This window comes from Neurospora tetraspora (genome assembly GCF_033439725.1).
Source record: "Neurospora tetraspora strain CBS 560.94 chromosome Unknown B0H65scaffold_3, whole genome shotgun sequence".
In the NCBI taxonomy this organism is placed as follows: domain Eukaryota; kingdom Fungi; phylum Ascomycota; class Sordariomycetes; order Sordariales; family Sordariaceae; genus Neurospora; species Neurospora tetraspora.
The window spans coordinates 4,607,662-4,634,529 of record NW_026944385.1 but is presented as its reverse complement, the minus strand read 5'-3'; the positions used below and the strand labels follow the sequence as shown (position 1 = coordinate 4,634,529).

General features: G+C 52.2%; 14 protein-coding genes and 1 non-coding gene across 15 annotated transcripts; 6 read left to right on the top strand and 9 right to left on the bottom strand.

Annotated features, from left to right (window-relative positions):
- Positions 1–338: 338 nt before the first annotated feature.
- Positions 339–1,359, top strand: B0H65DRAFT_422997 (SGNH hydrolase; the record flags this gene model as incomplete). Its single annotated transcript, XM_062824429.1, has 3 exons — positions 339–447; positions 619–983; positions 1,102–1,359. 3 exons carry the CDS (start codon positions 339–341, stop codon positions 1,357–1,359), a joined length of 732 nt encoding a protein of 243 aa, XP_062683580.1.
- Positions 1,360–2,317: 958 nt separating this feature from the next.
- On the top strand, positions 2,318–4,398 carry B0H65DRAFT_463560 (uncharacterized protein). The gene is made up of 2 exons (XM_062826712.1): positions 2,318–3,573; positions 3,631–4,398. The coding sequence occupies exons 1-2, from the start codon at positions 2,420–2,422 to the stop codon at positions 3,989–3,991; spliced, it is 1,515 nt and encodes a 504-aa protein (XP_062683579.1). The 5' UTR covers positions 2,318–2,419; the 3' UTR covers positions 3,992–4,398.
- A 40-nt stretch (positions 4,399–4,438) lies between these two features.
- B0H65DRAFT_463558 (uncharacterized protein) lies at positions 4,439–5,960 on the top strand. The gene is made up of 2 exons (XM_062826711.1): positions 4,439–5,174; positions 5,359–5,960. The coding sequence occupies exons 1-2, from the start codon at positions 4,732–4,734 to the stop codon at positions 5,537–5,539; spliced, it is 624 nt and encodes a 207-aa protein (XP_062683578.1). The 5' UTR covers positions 4,439–4,731; the 3' UTR covers positions 5,540–5,960.
- Positions 5,961–6,140: 180 nt separating this feature from the next.
- Positions 6,141–6,212, bottom strand: B0H65DRAFT_t182. Its single transcript has one exon. It is a non-coding gene; the product is annotated as a tRNA-Glu (tRNA).
- Positions 6,213–7,363: 1,151 nt separating this feature from the next.
- B0H65DRAFT_442000 (uncharacterized protein) lies at positions 7,364–8,760 on the bottom strand (the record flags this gene model as incomplete). Its single annotated transcript, XM_062825556.1, has 2 exons — positions 7,364–7,929; positions 8,013–8,760. 2 exons carry the CDS (start codon positions 8,758–8,760, stop codon positions 7,364–7,366), a joined length of 1,314 nt encoding a protein of 437 aa, XP_062683577.1.
- Positions 8,761–9,362: 602 nt separating this feature from the next.
- Positions 9,363–10,744, top strand: B0H65DRAFT_463552 (uncharacterized protein). The gene is made up of 2 exons (XM_062826710.1): positions 9,363–9,633; positions 9,718–10,744. Exon 2 carries the CDS (start codon positions 9,741–9,743, stop codon positions 10,314–10,316), a length of 576 nt encoding a protein of 191 aa, XP_062683576.1. The 5' UTR covers positions 9,363–9,633; positions 9,718–9,740; the 3' UTR covers positions 10,317–10,744.
- A 484-nt stretch (positions 10,745–11,228) lies between these two features.
- On the top strand, positions 11,229–12,035 carry B0H65DRAFT_424346 (uncharacterized protein; the record flags this gene model as incomplete). The annotated part of the gene is made up of 2 exons (XM_062824505.1): positions 11,229–11,662; positions 11,873–12,035. The coding sequence occupies 2 exons, from the start codon at positions 11,229–11,231 to the stop codon at positions 12,033–12,035; spliced, it is 597 nt and encodes a 198-aa protein (XP_062683575.1).
- A 120-nt stretch (positions 12,036–12,155) lies between these two features.
- Positions 12,156–13,382, bottom strand: B0H65DRAFT_177135 (uncharacterized protein). Its single transcript, XM_062821458.1, has one exon. The coding sequence runs from the start codon at positions 12,970–12,972 to the stop codon at positions 12,277–12,279; it is 696 nt and encodes a 231-aa protein (XP_062683574.1). The 5' UTR covers positions 12,973–13,382; the 3' UTR covers positions 12,156–12,276.
- Positions 13,245–14,678, bottom strand: B0H65DRAFT_177066 (S-adenosyl-L-methionine-dependent methyltransferase). The gene is made up of 4 exons (XM_062821456.1): positions 14,211–14,678; positions 14,038–14,144; positions 13,790–13,967; positions 13,245–13,702 (listed from the first exon to the last, which is right to left on the bottom strand). The coding sequence occupies exons 1-4, from the start codon at positions 14,592–14,594 to the stop codon at positions 13,517–13,519; spliced, it is 855 nt and encodes a 284-aa protein (XP_062683573.1). The 5' UTR covers positions 14,595–14,678; the 3' UTR covers positions 13,245–13,516.
- Positions 14,679–14,812: 134 nt separating this feature from the next.
- Positions 14,813–16,057, bottom strand: B0H65DRAFT_463541 (uncharacterized protein). Its single transcript, XM_062826709.1, has one exon. It carries the CDS (start codon positions 15,739–15,741, stop codon positions 15,043–15,045), a length of 699 nt encoding a protein of 232 aa, XP_062683572.1. The 5' UTR covers positions 15,742–16,057; the 3' UTR covers positions 14,813–15,042.
- Positions 16,058–16,301: 244 nt separating this feature from the next.
- On the bottom strand, positions 16,302–18,412 carry B0H65DRAFT_523457 (FAD binding domain-containing protein; the record flags this gene model as incomplete). The annotated part of the gene is made up of 4 exons (XM_062828794.1): positions 16,302–17,025; positions 17,110–17,669; positions 17,820–18,055; positions 18,123–18,412. The coding sequence occupies 4 exons, from the start codon at positions 18,410–18,412 to the stop codon at positions 16,540–16,542; spliced, it is 1,572 nt and encodes a 523-aa protein (XP_062683571.1). The 3' UTR covers positions 16,302–16,539.
- Positions 18,413–18,557: 145 nt separating this feature from the next.
- Positions 18,558–19,772, bottom strand: B0H65DRAFT_539007 (uncharacterized protein; the record flags this gene model as incomplete). The annotated part of the gene is made up of 3 exons (XM_062829105.1): positions 19,485–19,772; positions 19,134–19,285; positions 18,558–18,706 (listed from the first exon to the last, which is right to left on the bottom strand). The coding sequence occupies exons 1-3, from the start codon at positions 19,529–19,531 to the stop codon at positions 18,558–18,560; spliced, it is 348 nt and encodes a 115-aa protein (XP_062683570.1). The 5' UTR covers positions 19,532–19,772.
- A 537-nt stretch (positions 19,773–20,309) lies between these two features.
- Positions 20,310–20,938, bottom strand: B0H65DRAFT_441995 (uncharacterized protein; the record flags this gene model as incomplete). The annotated part of the gene is made up of 3 exons (XM_062825555.1): positions 20,310–20,487; positions 20,549–20,624; positions 20,737–20,938. 3 exons carry the CDS (start codon positions 20,936–20,938, stop codon positions 20,310–20,312), a joined length of 456 nt encoding a protein of 151 aa, XP_062683569.1.
- Positions 20,939–21,305: 367 nt separating this feature from the next.
- Positions 21,306–22,104, bottom strand: B0H65DRAFT_523453 (uncharacterized protein; the record flags this gene model as incomplete). Its single annotated transcript, XM_062828793.1, has 2 exons — positions 21,306–21,811; positions 21,909–22,104. The coding sequence occupies 2 exons, from the start codon at positions 22,102–22,104 to the stop codon at positions 21,573–21,575; spliced, it is 435 nt and encodes a 144-aa protein (XP_062683568.1). The 3' UTR covers positions 21,306–21,572.
- Positions 22,105–23,796: 1,692 nt separating this feature from the next.
- B0H65DRAFT_422974 (uncharacterized protein) lies at positions 23,797–25,840 on the top strand (the record flags this gene model as incomplete). Its single annotated transcript, XM_062824428.1, has 3 exons — positions 23,797–25,123; positions 25,199–25,487; positions 25,558–25,840. The coding sequence occupies 3 exons, from the start codon at positions 23,797–23,799 to the stop codon at positions 25,838–25,840; spliced, it is 1,899 nt and encodes a 632-aa protein (XP_062683567.1).
- Positions 25,841–26,868: the final 1,028 nt, after the last annotated feature.

Genomic DNA, 26,868 nt, shown 5'->3' with positions numbered 1-26,868 from the left:
GTCTTTGAACCCGGTGTGGTGAACATGCAATGAATCAAGGTATTCGGATATATGGATTGCATGTGCATATGTCTGCGGACTTAAGTAAATGAACTGGTCGGTCGGTTGGATAATATGTGAGATTATATCAGGTTTAGGGATGAGAATGTGGAAGTTTGGGAGAACTTGATTGAGAGAATGCGGCGTCTTGGTGTGGTAATGCGGATGGACATAAAAGCTGCTGCTGCTCCTCCGACCGTTCATGATCTGGTACTTACAAGAGGCGACAGACACTCCCATCAAAAACCACCACCACCACCATAGCCGCCATCCACGTATTGACACCAGCAACCATCAACATGTTCTTCCCTAAACTCATCCTCTCCGCTCTCGCCCTGGCATCGGCAGCCCTAGCCAGCCCAGTCGAGCTCGCTGAGCGGCAGACTACGCCTCAAAAGCTTCGCATCAGTACTTCACCCCTTCCCTTTCTTTCACCATTCCCTTTCCCCTTCCTTTCCCCTCTCCCTTTCCCCTCTCCCTTTCCCCTCTCCCTCCTCCTCCTCCTCATCCCCCTCCCACCCCTTCCTTCATCCTTCTTGTCTTCAGTCCCCCAACTAACCCCCTCCCCTTCCCACCCAGTGCCCCTAGGCGACTCCATAACCGAAATCACCTGCTGGCGCGCCCTAGTCTGGGACCAACTCGCCGCCGCCAATTTTTCGGGGTCCGTCCAATACGTCGGCTCCCAAAACTCCAACACGCAGAACTGCAAGCCGGCCACGGGGGCCAACTGGGACCAGCACCACGAGGGGCATTCGGGCTGGCTGGCCGTCGACATTGCGAATAATTATTTGGAAGGGTGGCTGAAGAAGACGCCTACTGACATAGTTATGTTCATGTTGGGGACGAATGATGTGACGAGGGGGAAGAGTACTAGCGAGGTGATGGCGGCGTATGGGAAGATGGTGGGGATTATGAGGGGGAGTAATCCACGCATAAAAATCATCGTGAGTGTTTCAGTTCCTTACTTGGCAAAAAGGGAAAAAAGGGAAAAAAGGGAGAGAGGTGATGGAGGTGATGGAAGTTGTAAGGGGAGGGAAGAAGTGGTGATGAGGCTAACGAAAGAAAAAAAAACAGGTCGACCAAATAATCCCCCTCTCCTTCAACAACGCCGCCATCCAGGCTATCAACGCCCAGATCCCCGCGTGGGCAGCGAAACTCAACACCACCGAGTCGCCGATTGTTGTTGCGGATTGTTATACGGGCTTCAAGACGTCGGATTTGAGGGATGGAGTGCATCCGAGTGCGAGCGGGGATAAGATCATTGCTAGTCGGGTGGGGCCGTTGTTGTTGGATTTGGTGAGGCAGTCACTGGGGAAGTAAGTGATAGGGAGAGTGAGGGGGTGGGTGAGGAGGAGAAGATGGAAGGATTGGGGTGTGGAAGATGTATGGTCGGTGTGTATGGACGGAATGTATGGATGAAGGGAAAGGATGGATTGTCGACGGTGGTATAACGATGGAGATGTGCGATGAAGCGATTCTAAGAATCAATCAAACTCGCGTATGCTTCATCGGTATTTGAAACACATTGTGCGTCGGTCTCCAGGTTGTCCCGTCGGAATTGATCGATAGACAAAAAAGAAAGAAAAAAGAAAATATCGAAGAGACGGGGGAAAGAGGGAAAGAGGGAAAGAATGACCGCGCAGGAAAGTTCATGGGATGACACCGCAATGGAAACCCGGTAATGTTTTGTAAACTTACCCAGGCGGTATTGTTCGTCCACGCCTTTCGTCTGTCTCGTCAAGTTAAGCATCTCCGGATTACCTGAGTTATGATACTCTCGGAACCTGAATGGAACAGATAAATTTGATATTTTAGCGACTCTTGTCAGACGCTCAAAGAACCAGAAACATGCCTGTCACCGTGGTTGTTGATGAAAGGAGTTTCACGATGTAAGAAACCCATTGTCTGGAGTGGGGCTGTCACGGATTACGGATTACAAGAACCTAAAGACAAGGCAATAGCCCACGCCAGCTCAAGACCTCACTCAACTGGGATATTTTGTAACACCGCTACTTGCTGCTGAAAAGAGCATGGAATATCATATGCGATAGTTATGATTCGGCAACAAAGCATCAAGAGCTGTTTGACCTGTCCAAACTGGCGAGAACTTCTCTCAGGAATACTTTGGGGGCGACGTATCTGGGTTAGGGTTGACTGCGTGTTCCTGAATTCCATTTCCATTAACATTTTGGGTTATCTTATCGCTTATCAGAAGCTTATCCGCGTACCTGACGCGCCGGAAGAGGGGAATTGACCATTGCTGCGACTGCTCGTCCCAGTGGTTCCTACACTGCGGCGTGTGTCTGTTGCAGGCGCAAACCCGACGCTTCACATCGCAGGAAGCATCTGATCCATCCATCCCACCATCCCACGCCGGCGCATGTTGTTCCCCTCGCTGTTCCCCTCTCGTTCCTCCAATCTGCATCGCGTTCAGTGGCAGTCCCCCCTCCTCCTCTTCCTTCCCTCCCCGCCCCGCCTGTTCTGCCTGCTTTCTCCTCTGCATCGCCGGCCTTCCTTGTCCTTGCCGGCTTCTTTGAACGCCCACGACGCGAGGATTGGACCACCGGGGTTGCGCTGCCTGTCGACGAGACGCCGAAAGAGAAACAAAACGAAAAGTGAGACATCGCAAAAAGAGACCAACAAAGACGAATACCACGACAACGAGTTATCGGTATATCCTCCGGCACGTTTCTTAGACGACTTCTTTCGCAGTCGCAGGCTCAGGATCTTGGTCAACTCCCATCAACGCTTTAAAGCCCAGCGCCCGGCACTTCAATCTCGCCATCGCAAGCCCAAGACATCCCGTTTGCGAACAGAACAACAACAAGAAGAAAAAGAACAATTCCGTCACAAAAAGCTTCTCGAACTCGTTGGCAACAAGCTCCTCAGTCTCAACATCAACATACCCGTCAAGATGCCGGCGCCAAAGAGGAAGATGGAACCCGAGACCAAATACTACGCCGTGCGCGCTGGTGTCAAGCCCGGCGTTTACACCAGCTGGACCCTTTGCCAGCAGCAGATCACTGGCTTCAAGGGTGCCCAGTTCAAGTCCTTCACGAGCTACGAGGAGGCTTCCGCATTCGCCGCTGGTCGGCCCGTCGCCTCTGCCACCTCGAGTACATCACCTACCAAGTTCTACGGCGTCGCAGTTGGTCGCACGCCCGGCGTCTACACAGACTGGTCCATTGCCCAGCAGGAAGTGGTGGGCTGGAAGAACCCCAAATACAAAAAGTTCGAGACCCGCGCCGAGGCCGAGGAATTCGTGCGTCAATGGAGTGGCAAGCCCTCCTCCAAAGCCGCCAAGGTACCACAGGTGGACGAGACTGATGACCTGGAAGTCATTGCCATCGAAGCGCCGGCGAAGAGCTCTAGGAAAGCTAGGAAAACCGGTGCTACGCAGACTGCTCACGAGGCGCAGGAAGCCCTTGATGCTAGCAAGCCCGTCATCATCTACACGGACGGCAGCGCCAGAGGCAACGGCAAGGTCGGCGCCATGGCGGGGGTGGGTGTCTACTTCTGCGGTGGTTTCAGGGAGTAAGTCGGCAGTCTGGCAGTGGCGATGGTTCGTTTACTAACACGTCTTCTCAACAGAAACATCTCCGAGAGACTCCAAGGGCCCGTCCAAACAAACCAACGCGCCGAGTTGACCGCCGTCCTCCGAGCACTGGAATCCATTCCGGACACCCAGAATTGCGAGCTCCGAACCGACAGTCAGTATACCATTAATTGTGTGACGTCGTGGTACAAAAACTGGATGAAGAACGGCTGGAGGAACTCCAAGGGAGAGGATGTCTCCAACCAGGATTTGATTGTGGCCATCCGCAAAAAGATCGACGCTCGCGATGGGAGGGCCGCCGAGACCAAGTTCGTCTGGGTTAAGGGGCACGGGACGGACGAAGGCAACATCGCTGCGGATATGCTGGCAGTCCAGGGCGCGGCAAAGATGTTCTGATGATACCCATTTCTTATTTTCGCTTCTTGTTTTGTTTGCAGTTGATGGCGCCATGGTAGGCAGGAATCCTGGTCTCGTTAGCAAGGCCATGGTATACATACTGAAGCCATGGTTCTCTCGGATGGGTGGTTGACGGCATATGTACAGCTTATCGTATTTCATGATCTGGGATGTGTTAATATGGTGTTATGGTACTGGCCGGGGGTAGTCAATAACTTTCCAATTGACTCTGCTCAGGACACCACCGGTTCTCTTTCGTCCACCATGTCGGAACGTGATGCGCATGGGACAAGGCACGCGACCGCAGAGGGCAACAAGGTTGTCGCGTCCAGTTTTAAGACGACAAATCATCTTTCTTGATCAACTAATTAACGGGTGATTCTGTAGGTCCGTGACCCCAGCCGGACGTTGTGCCATAGTGACCTTCGAGAGTCAAATCGCCCATGGAGTCCATCTCCGGTGCGCTCGGTGTCTTCTCCTCCTCAGCACACCGCCATGGCCGTCACCGATACGTCATATGCCAACAACCCTTTGCGCATACGAACCTAGTCCGCCAAAAGGGTGAGAAAAAGAGGTATAAGGAAATCTTTGGGTGTTTATCCTACACCCTCGCACACCTCGATAGTTCCCACGATCTCAGTTTCCTACCGTGACTGCGAAACTTCCAAAACACTCTCGAAACCTTTCGTAACCAAAACAACAACTCAAGCAATTAATAATAACAAACAAACACCGTCACGATGCCGACCTCTACCCTCGCTCGTGTCGTTCACAGAACTGTCCTCCGGCCAGTTGGCGTCCGCGCCACTGCCACTGCCAACACCAGCCGGCACTTCTTCCTCCCCACCACCGTGATCCCCATCCAGCGCTCGCCGCCGCACTATCAACAGCGGTTCGCCACCGCCGACAGTTCCGGTCGTGGCAAACGTGGTGGGACTGGAAAAACTACCGGGACCGAGACCCTCGCCGCTGACATCGACGCCGATCTCGACTACCCGATTGAGATGGATGAGAAGTATAGCACCACTTCGTGGTCTGATGCTTCTGGGACTACCAAGTCTGCGTCTGCGTCTGCGGCGCCTTCTTCGTCCACGGCGAAAACGGCGAGTGAGATGGGGAGTGAGAGCAAAACTGCTGGCGATGCGAAGGTTGGTGGGGGGAGTAGGACGGATAATACTATTTTGTAAGTCTTTTTGGGTCCCCTCCTATTATCCCCTCCCATCATCCCATCCTTTAGTTTCATTCAGTACACAGTAACAACGACAATGAATGGAATGGACCGCTAACAACCAAACCCCTCCCCCCTTCCCTTCCCTCCCCCCCGGTGGGTTGGGTTGGGTCTTTTGGGTACTTGACAAAAAATATAGCTACCTGGCAATGGGACTCATCGGTCTAACTGGCGCTTACATCGTACTTAAGCCCAACCCGTCGGCCAGCGTTGAGCCGCGCGTTGACGCGAGAAGCAGCTCCTCCCATCTTCAGCACGATTCCCCGGCCCACCGTCCTTTGAACAGCAAGACGGAGAAGATGATTGGCAGGGGTGGTTGATTGATCACTTTGAGCCTTAAGGAAGTTTGCGAGAGTTTGCGAGAGCTTGCGAGAGCTCTCGGAAGTAGTTGGGATTGTGTTGTGGGGTTGGATGGATGGACTTGTGTGGTTGTGGGACTGGGTGGGGGTTGATTGATGGATTGAAACTTGGATTAATGGAAACAAACTTGATGGATTTTGGTGGTGGTGGTGATTGTTGATTGGTGATATCGCGGCATTGTCTTTGGGATTTGTGATGGGGGAAGAACTACCGGATGGAAAATTTGTACGATGAGTGTATAGATTTATGAATGGGGTGGTGGCACATGATTAATGAGGGTACGGGTTTGGTTGACTACGTCGTCGGCCTGGGTTGTACGATGGATGTGTAGGTTAGAGGTAGTTGTTGGACTTGATGTAAATTGAACGGTCTGGTGTTGAGTATGATGCTATGAGATTTGGCCGGTGATTCTATGGTGATTGATTCTGATGCAGCAAAAAGTTCGGATTGAAAGAGCATCGTGACCAACAAACGAGAAATAAAAGCCAGGAAAGTGACGAAATGAAGGGAAGACCATGATGGGATGGAATGCAAAAAAAGAAAAAAACAACAAAAAAGAAACTCCGGTACGGGGAATCGAACCCCGAGCTTCGCGGTGAAAACGCGATATGTTAACCGTTACACTATACCGGACTTTGTTGAAAGATCGGATGGAAGCTGGCCTTATGTATCCCACCTTGTATCCGCTTTCAGGGATGAGCTCGACCCCGACTGGACGGCGGAAACACTGAATGGGTGAAAGGTCACCGAATACCGTCATGTTTATGAGCAAAAATCTTGTTTTAAATCCCACATGTTCTCGTTAGAAGCCCTCAATGGTATGGCCATAACTGAAAACTTGATGCAACCCGCGACCACTGAGTAATCGTGCAGTGTCTCTGGCCTCTGCACCTGCCATAATCCCCCTGGAAAACCCCCATCAATGATCCATGTTAATGACATCTGTGACATTAGGAAGGTGCTCTTCGCCCAAGGTTTCCATCTGCAGAGAATAGTTTAGCTGGGGCTGGCACGTCTTTTCCTCTTCAACCAAACAAGCCGCCAATAAAGCAACTTCTCAATCACTGCTCCCATTCGTCTCACATCCATTACGCACCCTTTGATGGCTGCCATATTTGCAACTGCACCTGCCTTGTTAGCAGAGAAACGCAACACCAAGGGATGAGATGCTGTGGACCCTGAATGTGTGATGTTATTTCTATGTTATGTTGAAAGAGCCCAGAGAGAATTGGTTATGAAGCCCAATTGCACGGGGATTTTCGCCCAAGTTCCTTTTTCCTACCTACTTTCCATCTTTTGGTACCAAAATGCATCTAGCTCCTCCCCTTCTAACATCCAAAGCCTCGCAACATGCATCTACCAGGACGTAGGTATGCTCTCAGCAACGCCACGATTTACGACGAGAGCCCCGAGCCTAGAGAGCCTCACCATCATCTGAGCACATCCTCTGTACTGTCTGCCAGGCGAGCCTCTCCGTTCAACTCTGTAACCAATCATCCAGCTTGTTGGTTGCTCCTACTCCGTCGCTTAAAACCAAAATCGGCGAGGCAGCATCAACCTACATTAGGTACGTAGTTCATGGTTATTGGTTAGAGCGAGCCTCAAGCTTCCGCGTTTATTGCCACTGGACTGATGGTGTGCATAGTAGGTAGGATCGGCTACCTAGAGCACGCCTAGCATGCAGCCAGCTTACCCACCTCTAGTCTAGAGGTACCTTAGATATTGGGCACTGACACCAACGCCTAACCTCCCGCCCACGATGATGGCACGGCAGAAAGCCGCGATTACGTCCCTTTTGCCCCGGTTTCCTCGATGACAATACCAACGAACACCATAATAACTGCCGCATACGCTAGCGTGGCCGCGAACACCCCATCGACAGCTTCCAAGTAAAGCGAAATAGAGAAACCAAAAGCCGTGATACACGCCGTCGCAACACCCAAATGAATAAAAAGGTTCCTTTGCAGAGCAAGAATCCACATGGGCGCAATGAGGAAGGCACCACCGATCAACGCAGCACCAATTCTTGTCCAGTACGCCCGCTTCCAGGCCCTCGTCCGTGTGCTAATCAGTGCAGCGGCTGGTTTGTTGGTGTTGTCGCGCTCCCAGGGGCCGGTGGAGGTTGCGTGTTGCGTGAGAAGGTTGGCTAGTTGAGCGGGTGTTTCGTGCTGCGGGCGTGGTTTGTGCTTCGGGGGTGGGGCTAGGAAGTCTTCGGGCATCTTGTAGCCCTCGGCGGTCATGGCTGACTCGAGGAATATCTTGTCGTAAAGCCGTTGGCTGGTGGCGATGAAGGGGTCGTCGGACGCGTTGGCGTACTTTCCCATGTACTCGTGGTCCTTGACTGCTTGGACTGTGCATCGGGACCTGTTAAAATTTTGCTTCCAATGGGCGCCTTTGTGAGGCTTTGGATCAAATTTTTCAAGTCACACTTACTGTATTCTTTCATCACTTGCCCGATCTGCTCAGCTTTGCCTCCCGACCTCCACTCTGAATCGTGCAAATGTGCGGAAACAGCCAAGTTGACGAGTTTGCTGTGCAGATACTGGATGTGTATCCTTTGCAAGTCGCCAAAGTGAATCCGGTAACCGAAGTTTGCACTCATCAGGCTCTCCTTTCTACCCGTCGCCAATCCAGACATCTTGTCAATATAACCGAGTGCTCCAGGTCGTTGTCGTGATATAAGCTTTACAAGATTCTGCTGATATAGCTCTTTCCGCATGTCCTGCCATATATGATGATACTTGTCCTCGCGCTGCTCCTCGAGTCCATTGCCTTGGGATGGGTCCTGTCCCGGGGATGTTGCGGCTTCAGCACTTTTTGGACTGCTCTCAGGCCAATTGTTGGTTTGTACCTTATGCTTCCCATGTAGTGAACGTTGTGTTCGAGTATCATGGCCAGATTTGAAAGGTGAGTGGTGTTGAGGGGATCCGACAGTCGTAGGTCGTGTCCGTACGGGAACATCTTCTTCTTCCAGTTCCGCTGAACTTCCGAATGAGGTGCTTCTTCGCGGTATCTTCTGACATTTCGGTGCTGTATCGACAGACTCACTGGCTCCAACGTGCTGAGAACTGGCTATCCTGGCAGCGTCGGGAGTATTTGGTCGGCTGTGGACCTCAACAGCCACCATCACAACGCTCCCAAGTGAAGAACTTTCCCCTTGTCCTTCAGCATCTACCGACATCCTTGTTTCACATGGCTGCCGCTGGGGTACAGTATGGAAATCATGACCGCCAAGCATTGAGCAAGAAACTGCAGTTGCTTGATGCTTCCCGAGTGGACCACTGCAAGATGTCGTATTCTCGAGATCTGAAACGGAAGACTTGCGGTCAGCCCGATAATAACTGAAGCTCATCAGAATGCTGTTACGTGCGGTTGACTCGGCAAACGAAAATGAAAACCAGCTGCAAACTGCCAAGGGCTTCAATTTGTGGTTACCTACCTTATGTTTTGATATGATCAAATTTGATCAGGACGTTTCGAAATCCAATCTCAAAAGTGGTTGGTCTATGTCTAGGTGTCTCATATCGGGCAAGTCCAGTCGAGAAGTATGAATGGCGTAGTGTTCTGCATTGGTGATTGGGGCTGTGCCTCAACTGCGCTGCACGTTAACGTACTTCCTATAGGGTGCTTGTGTAGGCAACCCGAATCTTACCCTAGAAGCGCCAATGTGGCCAATCAAGTTTTGACATTCTCATTATATCTTCCCCTTCTGGGTTTTTTTTCCCCAACAGAGGGCATCATGCGGTCAGCCTGCGCCGTGCGGCTGAAGTTCTTCCCGACTCCTGCGATTTTGATGCCCAAACACATCAGGCTGTGGGAGGTATATGGGGTATAGCTAGAAGTATGCCGCATACTGCTTGAGCATCTCATATCCCTGTCTCGTTGTGAGTTGTTGCTGTCGCAAGCGAGCTTTTGTTCTCACCTCTTCAACCATCACCTTACATACCCACAAGTTTGACGGCTGGCGGCCTTCAGTTGAATGTCATTGTAGTCTATCCACGCGAAGACAGCATTATAAGGAGACACTGATCAGCTCAGAGATCAGATTTCGAAGGTAACTCTACTGATGTTCCCCCAACTTTAGGAGACTCACAAGCACCATGCAACGACTGCTAACTCGCCTTTCACACATCTGCAGGTACTACCTATCCGACGCCCGCTATGCTTAATATCGATGACACCCGGCGTGCCGTTACGGTGACGACGCTGAACTGGAAGTTCTTCCCTGCAGCTCCATTGGAGAAGTCTAGAGCGGGAACATACGATCTCGGTATCGCCTACGAAGTGCCACCCGATTATTTGCAGAGCACTGAAGGGCGAAGCATTGCTGCGCTCCAACGTCGTCACCTCCAGCGTGTACTTGACAAATTGACGGGAACACTGGGATGGAGGATCGAGGAGTGGGTGGGCGCTGACACCACCGTGATCAGAGGCATTAATCTCATCAATGTCAAGGTCACGAAGCGTGCTGAGTCCTCAGGAAAGGCCCGAATCGTGGCTTATAAACTTCATTTCAAGTCCTCCACAGAAGCGCATGCCCTTGTGGATTTGGTTGGATTCGGAAGTTGGCACACGTCGCCCACGGAAGACTATTGCATTAAGATGCCAAATAGTATACGGGATGATACTGAGGAGTGGCATGAATATGTCAGGACCACGAGGGACAGAAAAATCGCGTCAGTTGAGAAGACTAATCATCCCGGTTTGACGTTGAGAAGACGTGTTGATGAGCTCTGAATGTCGTGATGTTGAATGATGATTCTGGTTGGGAGCGGACACCAATCTTGGCAATTCAGCATGGTGGATTGCGCCAAGGCCGGTTGGATTTGTGTGGTCAGGGACAGTCGTTTAAATACAGGAGACAGTCGTTTTAACGGGCCCGAGAAAGATGATCTCAATCGAATCGTAGGGATCCCGAAACAAAGCCTTGAGGTTGTATCGCCCGCATAACGATCTGAAGACAATCAATTCGTGCACTCCATTCATGCCGCCGAGACATTGATGGCGACTGGAGTACCACGACCCTGCAGATCGCCGTCGCTCCGCTCGCAAGCCGATTGGTTAGCGGTTTGGACGTTGCTTGGCGGGGATTGGAGCGGTTCATTGGGCACTGAGACCAACGCCTAACCTCCACGATGATGATGGCATTATTCTCTTCACTTCACAAACGCATCTCTGCTGCAGGATTGCAACCAGGAAAGCACTGAACAAAAGGTTGATAGCCGCGGCTTCTTCATTTTACCCATTGATCAAATTCAAGCCTCCATTCACATTGTATCCAAAGTTCTCGTTGAGTGTCCGCGGTGAGTAGGTGTTCGTCACCGGCCAGCCCGCTCTCCACACCGCACCTTGCGTTTGCTACGTAGTTTGCGTTTGTCAAGCATATCCCAACCAGCATCATCCTAACCAGCCAACATGTGTTTCGCACGCTACAACATCATATGCTAACTCGATTCTCCCAAGCCTCAAACTCCTTCTTTCGGCATCTTCCTTTCTTCCACAGCGTCACATCCATCCACATCCACAGCCACTTCCAGCGCCCAGCGCCGCTGCACCCACTACTCGTCCACGCCATCGCCAGCCACTCCGGCAGTCCCCTCGTGCCGTGCGCAGCCACTTCACAACCCAAGTTCACCAGTCACCAACAAGATGCCGACCCTAATCCTAGACCTCTTCAAAATCACCCTCCCCCATCACCCCGGCGGCCGCCGCCACCTCGGCATCAACTACCTCGTCCCCTCCACCGCCGGCGACCGGGAGCGCATCAACCTCGCCTCTCTCCGACGACAGCACGTCGCAAGCATGCAGTCGCGGCTCCCAACCCCACCCCCTTCCTCTTCAAGGGATGCCCATGCCCATGCCCTCGGCCTGGAAACCTGGGACGACGGCACCGTCGAGCTGCGCGGGTTCCCCATCGAGGATATTTTGGTGGTGCGCATGGTCAACAAGATGACGGGCGAGACGGACACGAGTTACGAGTTGCACTTTGAGTATGTGTTTGATGCGGAACGGGTGGCGGATGTACTTGGGTTGGCGGCGGGACCGCCGGTGGAAAAAGATGAGGGACCTGGGGGGTGGAGGGGGTGGGTGGTTACGGTGCCTAAGAGGGTGCATCATCGGAGTCAGATGTGGGAGAGGTGTATGGAGCGGGAGCAGAGGTTGGGGGATCGGGACCGGGAGAGGGAGAGGGATAGGGATAGGGACCTGAGGGATAGGGAGCGGAAGAGGTTGGGGGATCGGGATAGGGACCTGAGGGATAGGGAAAGGGATCGGGAGAGGGAGAGGGATATGAGGGATAGGGATGGAGGCTTCAGGGAGGTGGAGAAGAGGTCGATGATACCGATCCCGGTTCAGCCGCCGAGGGAGGGGGAGAGGAGGTCGATGATACCGGTACCGGTTCAGCCGCCGCATCCGGAACCGCCGAGATTGAAGGTCAGGAAGAGTCAGAGGTTTTGAGAGGGGAGACGGGGAGTTGATGATGGGATTATGAAGTTATGAGGGTCATGTGTGGTATGCGGGAGGGATTTCTGGGAGAGATAGGAGCCGCAAAGGCTGATTCGGGACTTGGGATTGGAATGATTGGAGCATTTAGTGCTGGTGGGATTTATGGCCTGCGTGCCTGTCTGTTGGAATCGGTTTCTCGTTATTGTTGCTTTGGGGGGAAAGAACTGAAAGGCTCTATCTGGGATTAATTACATCAGCAAGTGTCATGTCTTCCACCTGCTTTCTTCGCTCCCTCCTCCGCTAACTCCTTCTCCAGCTGTTCTACCTCGGCTATCAACATCTCTCTTTGCTCCGTGAGCGTCTCAATCCGGACTTTGGCCATCTCCAGCAAACTGGCCTTGTTGATACCCCGTCCCTTTCGGCATTTCTTGACAAGAGTTGGTGAAGAGCTGGAGTCCCTGGTGGTGGTGTTGTTGTTGTTGTTGCTGTCATCGTCTGGCTCTTGGGACTCCCTGTCTCCATTGTCATCTTCCCCGTCTCGGCTCTGCTGTGACAAGAGTGCCTGCAAATTATCAAACTGCTCGTTGAGTTTGTTTCGATATCTCCTCCCAATGCTGTTGTGGCGCTCTCTGACGTTGACGTCTTCCTCAGCTTCAGTTTTGTTAGGTCCAGGCCCCTCGGACTCTTCCGGGCGCCGTGTCTCGCCAGTTGTCTCGGTTAAAAAGTCTTGGAACCTGATTGGCGACGATATTGTCATGGTTGTAGGGTTTGGGGAAGCGGTGTACCGAAAGTCTCCGCTGGAGGCGCCACTGGTAGATGGAGGTTCAAGGTCAGTCTTGGCTGTCTTGGCATTGGTGTTGTGATGCTGGCTTTGGTGTTGAAACTCCGCCGAGTTGGACCCTGTGTCTTCGATCCGACGTCGTTTGGTTGCTGGTGAGTCAGGGTCCATCTTTGAGTTGGATATAAAGCTGATGTGTCCATGAACTAGTCCTCTCTTCCGGCTGGAGGTCAGGCCTCTTTCATATCTACAAGTCTCATCTTGTCTTGAAGTCCACCTGGATTCATCGCCGAGACAATCCAATCCTCCAACCACCACCCTATCACGAGGTTGTTGTAGATCGTGGGGGGATCATGATCTTTACCCCTTGTTTCCGGGTGAGCGCGCCGTCCCGAATGTCGGTTTCCGTTCCTGGAACCCCTGAATGAAGGACCCCTGAGAGCGACGATCAATACACACTTTTCCTCTAAATCCGATTCCCGGATATTGCATGACGTCGTAATGGTGCCTGAAATCAGGTGATTGTCCAGCAACATGTCAATAGTTTCTTTTGCTTATAAGCTCTAGGCCACATCCTCATAGCAATTGTCTCACCTCAACTCCACGGGTGGCGTTTCCCATTACAAACCGCTACCATCACTGGCTAACCACAGTCTATAACAGCATATCCATCGATATACGTCGCAGACTCATCGAGATCGCGATTCATTCGCGGCTATTTGTACGGCAACCGCATCCGAAAGCTGAGAATTGCCGGCAGTTGCGTGTAGTTCCGGCTCGACTCGACCCTGCTCTTCTCCTCGTCCTCTTCCGAGAATGCCGGCTCTTCCATAGCATCCATGACAAGACCGGCCCGGAAGAAGGTGGTGAAGAGTTCATCCATTGGACGGTGAAAGTATAGCTGAGTTAGTTTGGTTAGCTCGCTGGCTGGCGATACTCCGGTCTCATCTCGGTGCCAGAAACGGTTTGGGCCAAGTCAACAACTCACCTGTCGCTTCGGTTGTCCAGGAATGGCAATCCCCTTGTAAGGTGGAACATGGAGGTAGTTCTTGATGACTTTGGTTCTGACGACTTCGAGGTCACCGGTCTCCCCGTCGTACCGGAGATCGACATTGCGAGATGCCCCGGAAGTCATGAAAACGGGATGAAGAACGGTTGCGACGAAGCTAGATGGGAAGGTGTCAGTCATTGAGCCATCGGTTGTAATCTCAAACAGCTCAAATAAGGCTGACATACACTCCATTGGGCTTCAAGAGCCTTGGAAGTGCTCGAACTAGTGGTTCAAGTGTGGAAACATCCATAATGGCCATGTTCATGAGGACAATGTCGAACTTGTCCTCGAACTGTTGGTCACCAAAGAGCGGTATTAGCAATGAGCATACGGGTGTCCCAGAAGGTTAAAAACATACATAGGCATCTATCAAAACGTCGAAGTCCTCTGTCCGTGTGACATCCAAGTTCCAGAAGCGAACATTCTCACTCCAGTCTTTTCCTCTCGTCCAGTTCCTGGCTATTTGGAGCATGTTTTCGCTTCCGTCAGTTGCGTACACTTTAGCCCCGTGCTTGGCCAACCATCGAGCGCAAAGTCCGTTTCCTGTTGCGAGGTCAAGCGCAAGGCAGGGCTTTTGCCCGTGTTGTCGTTTGAGATGATCGCCTAGCAACCGACGGAGAGATGGCTCCTGCAGCTTCTGCCAGTAGATGTTGCCATCTTTGCCAATCGAATCGTCCCAGAAGCTTGCATTGGTTTCCCAAGAGTCAAGAGACACGTCGTTCAATTCCTTTGCCGAGGACATTGTGACTTGGGAGTTCTGTCTACCAGGTCGAAGAGTAGAAGAGTGTGAGTCTTGGTTAGAACACACCGGAGAGTTGTTGCCTACACCGTAGAGTTTTATCGACGGAAGTTGTCGTCCCCAACCCATAGCTCAACTCGGCGAGCTGACCGAGCTGACTCACACCGAGGCAATGACACTTCTTGGCACATGTGCATGCTGCAATGCTACACGAGATTACCTTTACGGGAATAAGAAGGCAGATCTGTGATACTCAAGACTACCTCTAGTACCGAAAAGCACAATTCTGTATAACCCCTGAAGACAAGACATCAAAGCAACTCTCCATCTTCTCCCCTAAATATACCTTGACACAAAACACACCTCACCTGCTCTCGAAAACCACAACAACAACCTATCAACCCACGTTGACTCCAACATCCAAACCCTCAACCCATCCCCACCGCTTCAATCAAGCAACATAAACCAACGCCTTCCCACTCTTCTCAAACTGCTGCTGCACCATCCACTTAACCCTCACCCCCCCTTCATCCTTCTTCCGTTCGCCCTCAACCCAACAATTCACGCTTCCCACCGACCCCAGCCTTCCATGCCTCTGCTTCTGCAACCAAGTTCCCAAATAAAACTTGAGTTCCTCCACCCCCCACTTGAACTGCTCTATCTTCTTCCCACCACTGATCTCCCCATCCTTGACCATCTTAAACGCACAACTCTTATAGTTAATCAGGATGATCCCCTTCTCCAGATCAGCGATGTCAAACGTCCAGGACCCGCGGCGCTTGGTGTCGTTGATCAGGTCGACGATGTGACCGCAGTCGGAGGCGAGGGGGGCCTTGTTGTCATACGACAGCAAAGGTTGGGGTTGCTCGACGAGATCATAGGGGCAGAAGTCGGGTTGTTTTGCGGGGGGAGTGATGGAGGTGTAGGTACCGCTGTCGGTGCGGCGTTTGGCGATGAGGTCACCGTCGGAGGAGGTGGTGGAGGTGAAGTTTAGGGACTGGTTCCAGTCCAGATCGGAGGAGGAGTTGGCGGAGTCCCGGGTCTTGAAGTTGTCATCAACGGAAATACCACTAGTAGTGCCTCGGGAGACGGGGGAAATGACGGCTGCGGAGGCAAGGCCGATGAGAGCGAGTTGCGCCAGCGAGTGCATGATGAAGGTAAGGTAGAAATGTTGCAATGGTTGCTGTTGTCTAGAAGTACTGGTATGTGAAGAAGTGAAATTTGTGGTGAGAGGCAGCTAGCTGATCGGGTTTAGTCCGACAAGGATGTAGGTAGTCAACTCTCAAGTCTGAAGGAAGGAAGTCGTGCAGCACGAGACGAGTTATCACTTTCCGGGCAGTTTTGAAGAGAAGAAGACTACCTGCCTTTAAACTCAGGGGCAAGTTACTCAACCGTGGTTGCCGCTTTCACGATTTTTTTCTTTCGCCTAATTCTTACGTCTGTTTGAAGTAAACAAAGGAGCCAGGGTTTTTTTTTAACTCCCCTGTTCGTCCCTGCATGTGGCTGCTGGGTAACGGGCCCATCAAGCACCTTTGGGCCTCCTTTCACCCTTTAAGCCGCCGTGCAAGGATCTACTTTGAGTACCACGTCAATTCCGCAACAAAGACAGAACTACTTGAATGTTAACACGATATTGGTGATACCGCCGGCAATGCCGCCACGAACTCGGTCACCATCGACGCCACACCGTTTGTTGGTTGACTTTGAAGGCAAGGATGTCGTTTATATATAGTACTTGCTTCTTTATATTTGGAATGCCTCTAACCAACTTGACAATCCTATAGAACATTCATCTAAACGCCCCGGTTTCCCATCGCCATCACCGTCCGGTCTGCAAACACATGATCAATGATCATTCCCATCTGACTCTTCGATCATCGTAACGCTCGCCTTCCCAAGCCGAGTCTACTATCATCTGCGCTTTGCACCTTCTCTTCCTTCCATCACCTCAAACCCACGCACCTCGCTTCCCTTTCACCTTCTTCCCCTCTATAGTCCGCCTCCCAAGTATCCACCTTCCCCTTCCCTTTACCTGCACTAACCATCCAGCCCACCCCCGTGCCTCCCTCCCGGTCTCCATCCGAGGCATCCAGTTCCCGATCTCCTTCCTCCTGACCGGAACTCCCTCTTTCCACTTGACCGTCCCCTCCCTGAACCCCCTTTCCTTCATCCCCTTCAGCTTCAACACCAACCCGCCCGCCACCACGGGACTCATCAACCACTTTAACCCCGTCCTATCAACATTGACCTTGAGCATCTCCGGCGCCAGTGTCACCCATTTGTCCAGCGCCCTCCAAGCCCAGTTATCCCAGGCAACCATTCTTGTCCAGAGAGCTGAGAGGCCAACGACTTTTGCGGCGCGAGGGCGGCGGAGGGATTGGTAGGCGCGGAAGGTCTCGACCAAGTCTTCCGAACTTGGTTGAACCATCATCGGCTTTGGCGTAGGCCAGAGAGATTGTTCTGCTTCCACCCCCCCTCCCCCTTCCACCCCGGCCTCACTTCTTGCTCCAGCCCCAACCCTTTTCCTTGCCCTAGCTCTGATATCATCCAGCATAGAGCAAACCCCATTAACCAACCCAACAACATCCTGCACCCCCTCATTCAACCCCAGCCCCGCATTCGGCGTCATCTTATGCGCCGCATCACCCGCCAGCACTATCCTCCCATCTCTTGTGTCGTACCAATCCCCCTCTATCACTCCCTCCTCCAAATCAGACATGTGCGACCAGGTGACTTGTGACCAGATGTCTTGGACTGTGTAATCGGGAGTTGGGTGGTGATGGGATAGGGAGGTAACGAAGGAGTGTGCGTCGTGGGGGGTGTAGTGTGTTCTTTTTCTGGTGGTGCCTTTGGTAGGGGTAGAGGAGGGAAGGCGGGCGCAGAAGAAGAAGAAGAGCATGTTGCAGGAGGGAGGGCCGACGATTAGTTGGAAGGTGAAGTGCGGGCCGTGGGTTTCGTAGAGGGTTTCCGGGGTTAGGAGAGGGAAGGGGTGGGAGCTGGGGGAGAGGAGGACGTGGCCGTAGATGCCTCTGTAAGTGGATTTTAGACCTGGGGGGAGGAGCTGGTCATGGTCTTTATCTCCGTTTGAGGTTGGGGAAAGGATGGTATCTGGTGTCGAGCTTGGGTTCTTTCTCCTCAGCGTGAAAAGAGTGAACGGGTTGAACTTGAAGGCTCTTGTAATCCGTTTCCGAAGTGATGGCCTCGTGGTTGTCTCCTTCTCACTTCCACTTATGACAGACTCGTTCATCAGTCTCCGAACGGCGCTGTAAACGCCATCCGCTCCGAGCACGATAGACCCTTGATGTTTGGTCCCATCGGCGCAGATGACCGTGACTCCCGTCTCATGCTTGAAGATGCCTGTAACTTCCTTCTGGGTTTGGACTTTGTTCTCTCTGTCAGGGAGGCGATCGTAAAGAATCTCGAGAAGCTTGGCCCGGTGGAAAAGCATCCAGTGGTGTCCGTGTCTGTCTCACAACAACCTCTCAGTAAGCCAACCCCAGATACATCCCACAGCTAAGGGTAGGTACTAACAGTTTCTGAATAGCCGCATTCATATCGCACTTGCTCAACACCCTCCGATCCGGAAGCAAGTTGCACTTGTACTTCACCGGAATATAGGCCGCCATAGCTCCGTCTAAGAGGCCCAGCTGGTCAAGGACTCTGGCGCTTTGTGGCCATAAGGCCACGGATGAGCCGGCGTTGAGGTCCAGTGCCTCTCGACGCTCGAGGATCTTGAAGTCGATGCCTGCTCGGGAGAAACAATGGCCTGCTATGAGGCCTACGGGCCCGCCGCCGACGATGATTACTTTGAAGTTAGACATGCTGTGCTGGATGTCTAGTCGTTCAAAGCAAAGGTCACTCCGTGAAAGGAGAGCGCCCTGCGGGATACATATCTTCACTTCATTGAGTCCTTTGGCCCCATAGTCGTCAACCAGCTACTTTGGCTCTGAGAAGAGGCGCATATCCTCACAATAATCCTCCAAGCTTGAAAATACCAGGCACAGCAGGCACAGCAGGCTCAGCGGCCGCTCGATGACTGGATTTGAACTGGATATCGTTGATAAGCAGCGTTGTGAAAGAGACATAAGCATCAATGATTCCCTCAACCAAACTTTCTGGATGTGCGCAGCACGCAACCTATGCCTTCGCACGTCAGATATCGTCAAATCGAGCAATCGTCTGCTTCTTTACAGCCTTATCTACAGCCCTCACTCTCCAGTCAGTGAACTTCTCAGTGAGATATCATGGCGCAGTTCTCTAGGCGTTGTTCGAATCCGGCAATATCTTATGGCGTCGGTGCCAGCACCAATGGGGGTGTAAGCTGATCATCAGCTGCTGATGATCTGATCAGGCCTCAACCATATCTCCAGAGGTACTCGCATGAACTCCATCGCCTCAAATTTTCCCCTTTCGCCGTCGAGGTCGCATCAGTAGAGATATAAGCCGCAGAGAGGCATTATCATTGACCGCGTGAACGATGATGGGATCAGCCAAGCCAATATTCCTACAAACAGCCAATAATGACATCCAGCTTTGGCTTACCTCTACCAGTAGAGGAACAGCAGGTGGCAGGAGGTATAAGCAATGGAAGTCTCGAAGAACGAAAAGATAAGCACAAGATAAGCAAGAGCGGCGCAATATGACCACCGTAAAGGCATATTTGAGGCACGTAAATAAGAGACCGATGATCCGGACTGCGAATTGCTTATGTGCCAGGTGTCTTCTCAAGAGAACCATCAGCGGAATTTCCATCCAAAAGAAACACCGCAGAATAATGACAAAAAAATGATATGACCGAGCCTCTTTGCAAAAACTTAGGATGCTGTCAGGTGGATAGTAATCTCTCTTCCTCCCAGCCATCCTCAGGAATTCCGCCAACCTACCTAGAGGTACCTTATGAAGTGAGGCATGAGGTAATCGGGTACACTTGAAATGTTCATGTCATGCTGTTAAGCCCACGTCGCTGTGTCTGCCAAACCCGGGGGACTTCCCTAACACCTGCGCATTGGAGTGACTCCACTTGGCATGCACCTGGAACTGCCAGACGCTGTATGTACCCCGCGAGCCGCTAAACGAGGTGCTCCTTGCGATTTCGATCGTGTGGATATGAGTGAAAGAAATGGAATGGAATGGTAGGAGGGTGAAGAAGATGGGGCAGAAGTGGATGAAATACTGATGAAGATGGTGGTTGGAAGTTGGCAGGAAGATGTTGAGGGCTGCGTCTGGCGGGATGAACGTCGATTGACATTGGATGCAAGTGGCCTGTGCTTTTGCCTACAGAAAATGTTCACATTGGCAAGCCTAGGTCAGCATTTTATTGCCGTCTTTTTTGTAGACATTGAAGTTGTTAGTACGCATAACACCTCATTGGTCGGAAATCACAACCAGGCGCTCCAAATGCAAATGGACTGCACTGAGGCACGCCAATATCAGAGGTGCGGAGGGACAGAACAGCGACCAGCCAGAATCCCAGATCTGAATTGAATCCTCGTCTAGCGAATAACGCTGATATCGCAAAAGTAAGGTATAAAGGAAATCCACCTCTCAAACAATGTCACCACAAGGAGGTGCCGGCGACCGGTAAGTCCGGGGCACCGCTACCGTCCATATCCATTATTGGTTGACCCGAACCCCGACGAAACAAAAGAAACAAGCAAGCAAATGCCCCTTCCCCTTCATTGGCCTTAGGCCTTCACTATGTCTAGACCACCACCTCAATCAAGTTAGATGGCGGTAGCAAATGAAGCTGCGGATCTTATTATCCATATTGCCGGGCTCGCATTTTTTAAGGTCTAAAAACGCGGACGGGACCACCGTCTTCAAGTCGGCGAAACCCGGGAAATAAGCGTCGTATAATCCGCAGCCGTCGCCGGTGGGATCCTGGCAGTTTTCAGTCCTGTATTAAGAAACAAGTTCAGTCGATGCTCAGGTTTCTTTTATGAAGGGGAGGTACGTACACGTAGTATCGGCAGAACGACTTCTCGAGAGGTTGAATAGAGGAGACGAGCCCCCTAATGCTGTCGTCGAGGCGAACTATATATATATATATATATATATAACGGCTCATCTTGTTAGTGACTAGGTATCTTGCTACAGTTATCAAATAGAAAACGGGTTTATGAATTCGGACCCTGACCTGACGTACCGCACATGCCGCGCGTCAAGCCCGCCGCGCTGGAAAAGGTCTGGCAATATCCACCGAAGTTGACGTCCACGCAAACTTTGGAACCGAATGTAGAGGTACTATCATAGCGGGTAACGAGGTCGTTAGCACCTTTAACGGCCGAGGGAAGGGCTGCGGCGACCTTGAAAGTGGCCAAGGTAGTAAAGAACGAAAGGAGCTGCATGACTAATGGTTGGATAATGAGGTGGAATGAGTCGTTGTTTTGTTGTGTCTGTGGGTGAAGGTGAGGTGTTGAGAGCTGCAGGTCTGGCGGGATGAGCATTAATTGACATTGGCTACGTAACGCTGCTCTTGTATAAGAAAGGAATGAAATAATGCCGGGATAGGCAGGGTGTAAACCGTGTAAGTCAAAAAAGGGTGTGCGAAGATAAAGGGGAGGGTGCGGGAAGTTACGCTCTTTATTACCTACCTTACTATATGGACCGAAATTGTTAGTACGAATAACACCACCAGGCGCCTTTAATAGATTGCACTGTACTACGACGACAATAACACTGAAAAGGGAAAAGAACAGCGACCGCACAGAAATCCTTGAATTGAATCCTCGTCTAGCGAGTGATAATAATATCGCAAAAAGCATGAAAGAAATCCCCCTCTCAAACAGAATGGCCGGGTTCCACTAAACAATGGCGACGACGAACCGCGAACGGGAAGTCCGGGACATCGTCCATTGTTAACCCGCGCAAAGCCCGAAACATGAAACAAGCAAATACCTATCCCTTCCCCTTCATGAACATTGGGCCTTTATTAGACCTCACTCACTCTTTCCATGACCTCCCATGTGCACCTGGAGCATATCAGAAAGGACGGCACTTGAAGCTAGCAATCTTCTTGTCCATGTTACCCCCGCATTTGTGATTCGAATTGGTCGGGCTCACCGTCGTCAAGTTGTCGATAGGGGAAGTGGCGTCGTAGTGTCCGCAGAGGTCGGAGGTAAGATCCGTACAGTTGTCGGTCAGGTAGTAAGTGCACCACGACTTCTCGAGAGGTTGAATCGAGGAGACCCCGTTGGTTCGGAGGTAAGGATCGACGGCAACTATATATGTAAGAAAAAGGTACAGCGTGTTAGTGACTGCCTTGCCATTAAACATCAGGAGTACTTGTTGAAGGAAGGGCTGGGAAATTCGACGTACTGCACTGGTCGGCCTTCAGGCCATCGGCCACGTTGGTAATGGTCTCGCAGTTTCCAGCGAAGTTGATGTCGGTGCAAAGCTTGGAACCGAGTAGACCATCGCGGGCAAGGAGGTCGTTAGCAGCCTTGACGGCGGAGGGAAGCGCGGAGGCGACCTTGAAGGCGGCCAAGGCAGTGAGGACCGAGATGAGCTGCATGATGTCTGGCTGGATGAGACGGTTGATGAGTTGTGGTTTTGTTGTGGGTGTGTGAAGGTGTAATCCTGTTGTTTTGAGTGCTGATGATGGCTGTGCTGGGGAGAGAGAAAGACGATTCAAGTCGAGACTTTATGCCACTCATATAGAACATCATGACAATGCCTTGAATCGCTTCTTTTTGTTGATAACACGATTTGCTCAACCGCCGACTTCCTTAATGTTGGGTGCTGTGTCAAACAAGATTGAGTGGCGTTTGTTTCCATTCTGCGGGAGATATCAGGGGACGGCCGGGCTGGGGACAAACGATGCTTTCAGGTTGGTTTACTGTACAAAGAGTATCAGCCGTTGGACCGTTGGGTCTTGGAGCCGTTAATCTTGTCATTATGTTCAGATGAAGTTATATGACTTCAAGCACCGGCGGAAAATTCTGGTCATGTAAAGTTGTAAGAGGTCTCAAACCAGATGGGCCGCACGGCATGCCAGGCATGAGCATGGGAATTCCAGGAGTCGCACAAACATCATCGCGGAGTCTAGACTCTACTTCAGCAAATGATAAAGGGTCGGGAGAGGCCATAACCCTGCACACTCTGGGCATATTGCAGTAAGGATTATACAAAATATAATCCAAATCCTTGAAGAATATCCCAGGTCCCTGTTTCCCGATGAGCCGTGGTTCATGTCCCATGGCTTTCCCCACGATCTGTGAGTTTGCCTGCCGTGCCTATCACCTATCACCGTCATGTTGACCGCCCGCGGTTGGTGACCCGTTTCACAAGAGGCGGAAGCTGTTCAGAGTCCCTTGGTCTTGCCGGATTTCTGAAACATGATGCATCCAGCTGGATTGGTGAGCCGTGACAGGACCTATCCTGTACTTTCCACATGAGAGAGCGGGAAGGATTCCGAACATGAGCCTGGGCAACGGTTTGTGAAACATGAATGTTTGCAAGATTCCGCCTAGCTGTGGGAAAAAAAAATGATAGGAGACAGGAGACAGGATTGGAACAAGTGAACATGGAAGGGAAGACATAGCAGGAGCATTGCCGGACTGGAAACCTGGAGCTGGACAACCTACCCTCATTTTTGAACCTCGACAAAGATCTCCAGACTTCCAACTTCGGATCCTGATCATTACCTTATATTAATAGCCGCCACCAACGGCGGCAACGAAACGACAGCCATCCAAAGCAGAGGCAGGATCAGTGTTGATGGTGGTGATGACAGGACCGATGGCATATCTCGGATGTCGTTGGCGTTAACGCCCAACGGCCCCAGATAGCGAGCAACAGGCGCCAAGCACGGTGCCAAGCCCGGGGGCTTAGCGCATCAGCTTTCCGATCAACACCGGTAAATCGCATCGCGATAGGCCTGTTAGGCCTGTTAGCGATGTTCTCGTCAGCATCCCGTCGTGATCGACAAGGAAACAGATCATCCAGACCGATGACGGAAGGTGTTGGGTGGTTCCATTCGGACTCCCGGCATCTCGGATTCGAAAACATCATGATGGCTGCCGTAAGCACTAGCTGCCAGTAAGCCAGAGATCTTCGCAGATGAATGCGAGGTGGGCTGACGCTGACGGGTCAAGATATAAAAGCAATGACGTATCCCGTACCACCCGGGCCGGGCAGCTTATGTCTGAACATCATCACCACCAGCGGCAGCATCACCATTCCCCAGTACACTGTTTGCTTCATCATGTTCCCTCCAGGTCTGCTAAAAGCCTGCTTCCTCAGCAGCGCATTGCTGCTAGCCACAGCCACAGCGACCTCCGGCCTAGCCCAAGAACCAATCTCCAACCTCCTCCCCCAACAAGACCGAATCACCACCTCCAACGACTCCTCAAACTGCCGCTGCATCCCAGGCGACGCCTGCTGGCCCTCCCCCACAGAATGGTCTCGCTTCAACCAGACCGTAGGCGGCCGACTAATCGCCACCGTCCCCCTCGGGTCCGTTTGCTACTCGAGCGATGAACGGTACGACAAAGCCAAGTGCGCCCAGCTGCGCTCGGACTGGCACCTCACTGCTACGCACTACCGCGACTCAGCGAGCGTGATGAACCAGTTTTTTGCGCACGGTCCTGGTCCTGACGGAGGGCAGTGTGATCCGTTTGATGGTGATTCTTCTCCATCTGGGCAGGAGAGGAACCACGAAAAATGCAGCATCGGATCCCTCGTCACCTACTCCCTCAACGCCTCCTCCGCCTCCTCCGCCTCCGCCGCCACCGACTTCATCTCCACCCTCTCCTTCGCCCACCAGCACAACATCCGGCTAGTAATCCGCAACACCGGACACGATTACCTCGGTAAATCCACCGGCGCCGGTAGCCTGGCGCTATGGACGCATTATCTCAAGGACATTGACTTCTTCGATTTCGATAACACCCACGAAGCCGAACAGCAAGGAAGTGTTGCCTACAAGGGCAAAGCAGCAAAGTTGGCAGCCGGCGTGCAAGTCTCCGAAGCCTTTGCTGCCGCCAAAGCCCACGGCCTGGTTCTACACGGCGGTAACTGCGAGAGCGTCGGCGTGGTAGGCGGGTACACCCAGGGAGGCGGGCACTCGGTGCTGTCGTCTGCGATTGGGTTGGGGGCGGATCAAGTCCTTGAGTGGGAGGTTGTTATCCCCCCCTCCTCTGCCACTGGGCACCCCGAGCCCCGGCTGGTAAAAGCCACGCCGTTCAACGAGCACGCGGATCTCTACTGGGCGCTGTCTGGCGGCGGGGGAGGAACTTTCGGAGCGGTTGTGTCCGTTACTGTTAAGGCGTGGGAAGATTTTGAGACGGCTGGGGCTATGTTGATGTTTAGTGCCAATAGCCTGGAAGATAGGGGGATCTTTGTTAAGGGCGTGCAGGCTTGGTTGGAGGGGTTGCCGGGGATTGTGGATATTGGGGCTGGGGCTATTTGGTTCTTGCTGAAGGATGTGTTGGCTGTGTCGCCGGTTCTGGCGCCGGGGGTGAAGGCGAAAGAGTTGGAAGAGGCGTTTAAGCCGGTTATGGAGAAGCTTGATGGGTTGGGGATTCCGTATGGTATGTTGTTGTCACTTCATGTGTGAGCCCGATGTGCTGAGGTGAAGGCGTGCTAACGAAATGGCTACGATGCAGCTTCATCGTTCACTGACTTCCCATCCTTTCACGATGCCGTTGCGGCCATGGTCGCTCAACAGAACGTCACCGACGCCAATATGGGTGGACGTTTGATCCCTCGATCCTTGGTAACGGAAAAGGAGGGCGCCGAGAAGCTGACGGAAGCGTTGGACGCCATCGCCAGTGCGGACGGTACTGTGGCTGGTATTTCGGTCAACATCGAGAGGGGGCGGAAGTTGTCAAAGGCGTATCCCAACTCAGTCAACCCGTTGTTCGAGTCGGCGATTCAGATTGGCGTGTTTGGACTGTGAGTATTCCGTGCCCACCTATGCAAGCCCCTTCCGCAAAGACAAGTACTGACAGTGTGAAACACGTAGTCCATACAACCACCTCAACTTCTCCGCCAACATCGACGCCCAGGACAAGATCACCAACGTTTTCGGCGCCGCTCTTGAGAAAGTCACTCCTGGTGGCGGCGCTTATCTCAACGAAGGCGATCCGCATCAGCCGGACTGGCAGACCACCTTCTACGGAGAGAACTATGAGAGGCTGCTTGCCATCAAGAACAAGTACGATCCGGAAGGGTTGCTGTACGCGTTGACAGCGGTGGGAAGTGAGAAGTGGGTGCAGAAGGAGGATGGGAGACTTTGTCGGGCTTAGTTGATGCTCTTTCCATGGTCACACCTAATCAAGTAGCTGTCCGAGATCTTTTCCAAGTCAATGAGGAACATGTAGAATGAAAGGGGATCATCTTTCGGCCGGAAGTCCTGCTCCCGTCATGTATGTAAACTCTTGAGACACAGAGTAAAGAGTAACACCACGCCAGGGCGCTCACAGACCGACTTCAATCGTCCGACCAAGTCTCCACGCTCTACAACAACCACATCACATAGTATTGACTTCACGTACCATTGGAATGTAAAAGCCATTGGGCACAACTACATCCGGTAAATGGCGTCCGCGGCGTCTGCGGCGTTTATCCTCGACCAGTCGTCCTGTTTCCATCCCGTGCCTGGAGCTGTTATCCCGGACGCCACAAGTCACCCCGCGAGAAAGAAGCAAAGAGAGACAAAAGAAAGAAAGTCATGCGCCCTCTTGCTTGGATTACCGTAACCGTTACGACGTTACCGCTCTGCCGCCTTACCGTGCCAACATGTCAACGTCGTGTCTCACCACGCCGTGAACTGTGTATTCTGTTGGTGCTGACGCAAGATATTGATTGTGTTCTTAATGGTCTGAGTGGCCCTGACAGCGCGAATGCCCCCCCTAAAGCTCCAGTAGGCTCAGCTGATGAAGGGTAGGGCACCTACCCACCTCCAGGCTCAAAAAGCGGCAGGCCAAATGAGAAAGACCACCACAGGGGTAATCAACAAAGACGAAAAAGGGAAGACGATGTAGCCAAGATGACAAGCTTGTTGAAGATCGGGAGGGATACCAGAAAGCCGCAGGATCTGTACTCTGTACAGTGTGATGAACAGCGGATATGGGCTCGATCGTGACTTGAGCTGACACCCCGCGGCCGGAGATAGTGTTGGCTGTCGAGGGTAGTTCAACAATCCGAGGTTCTCGGAAAAGAAGAAGTCGAGAAGCCAACGAAAATTTATCGAGCTGAGCCTCTGCCAGACTTGCCTCTGCCAGACTTGCCTCTGCCACATATGCGCCTGCAGGCAACCTCATAAAATGTCTTT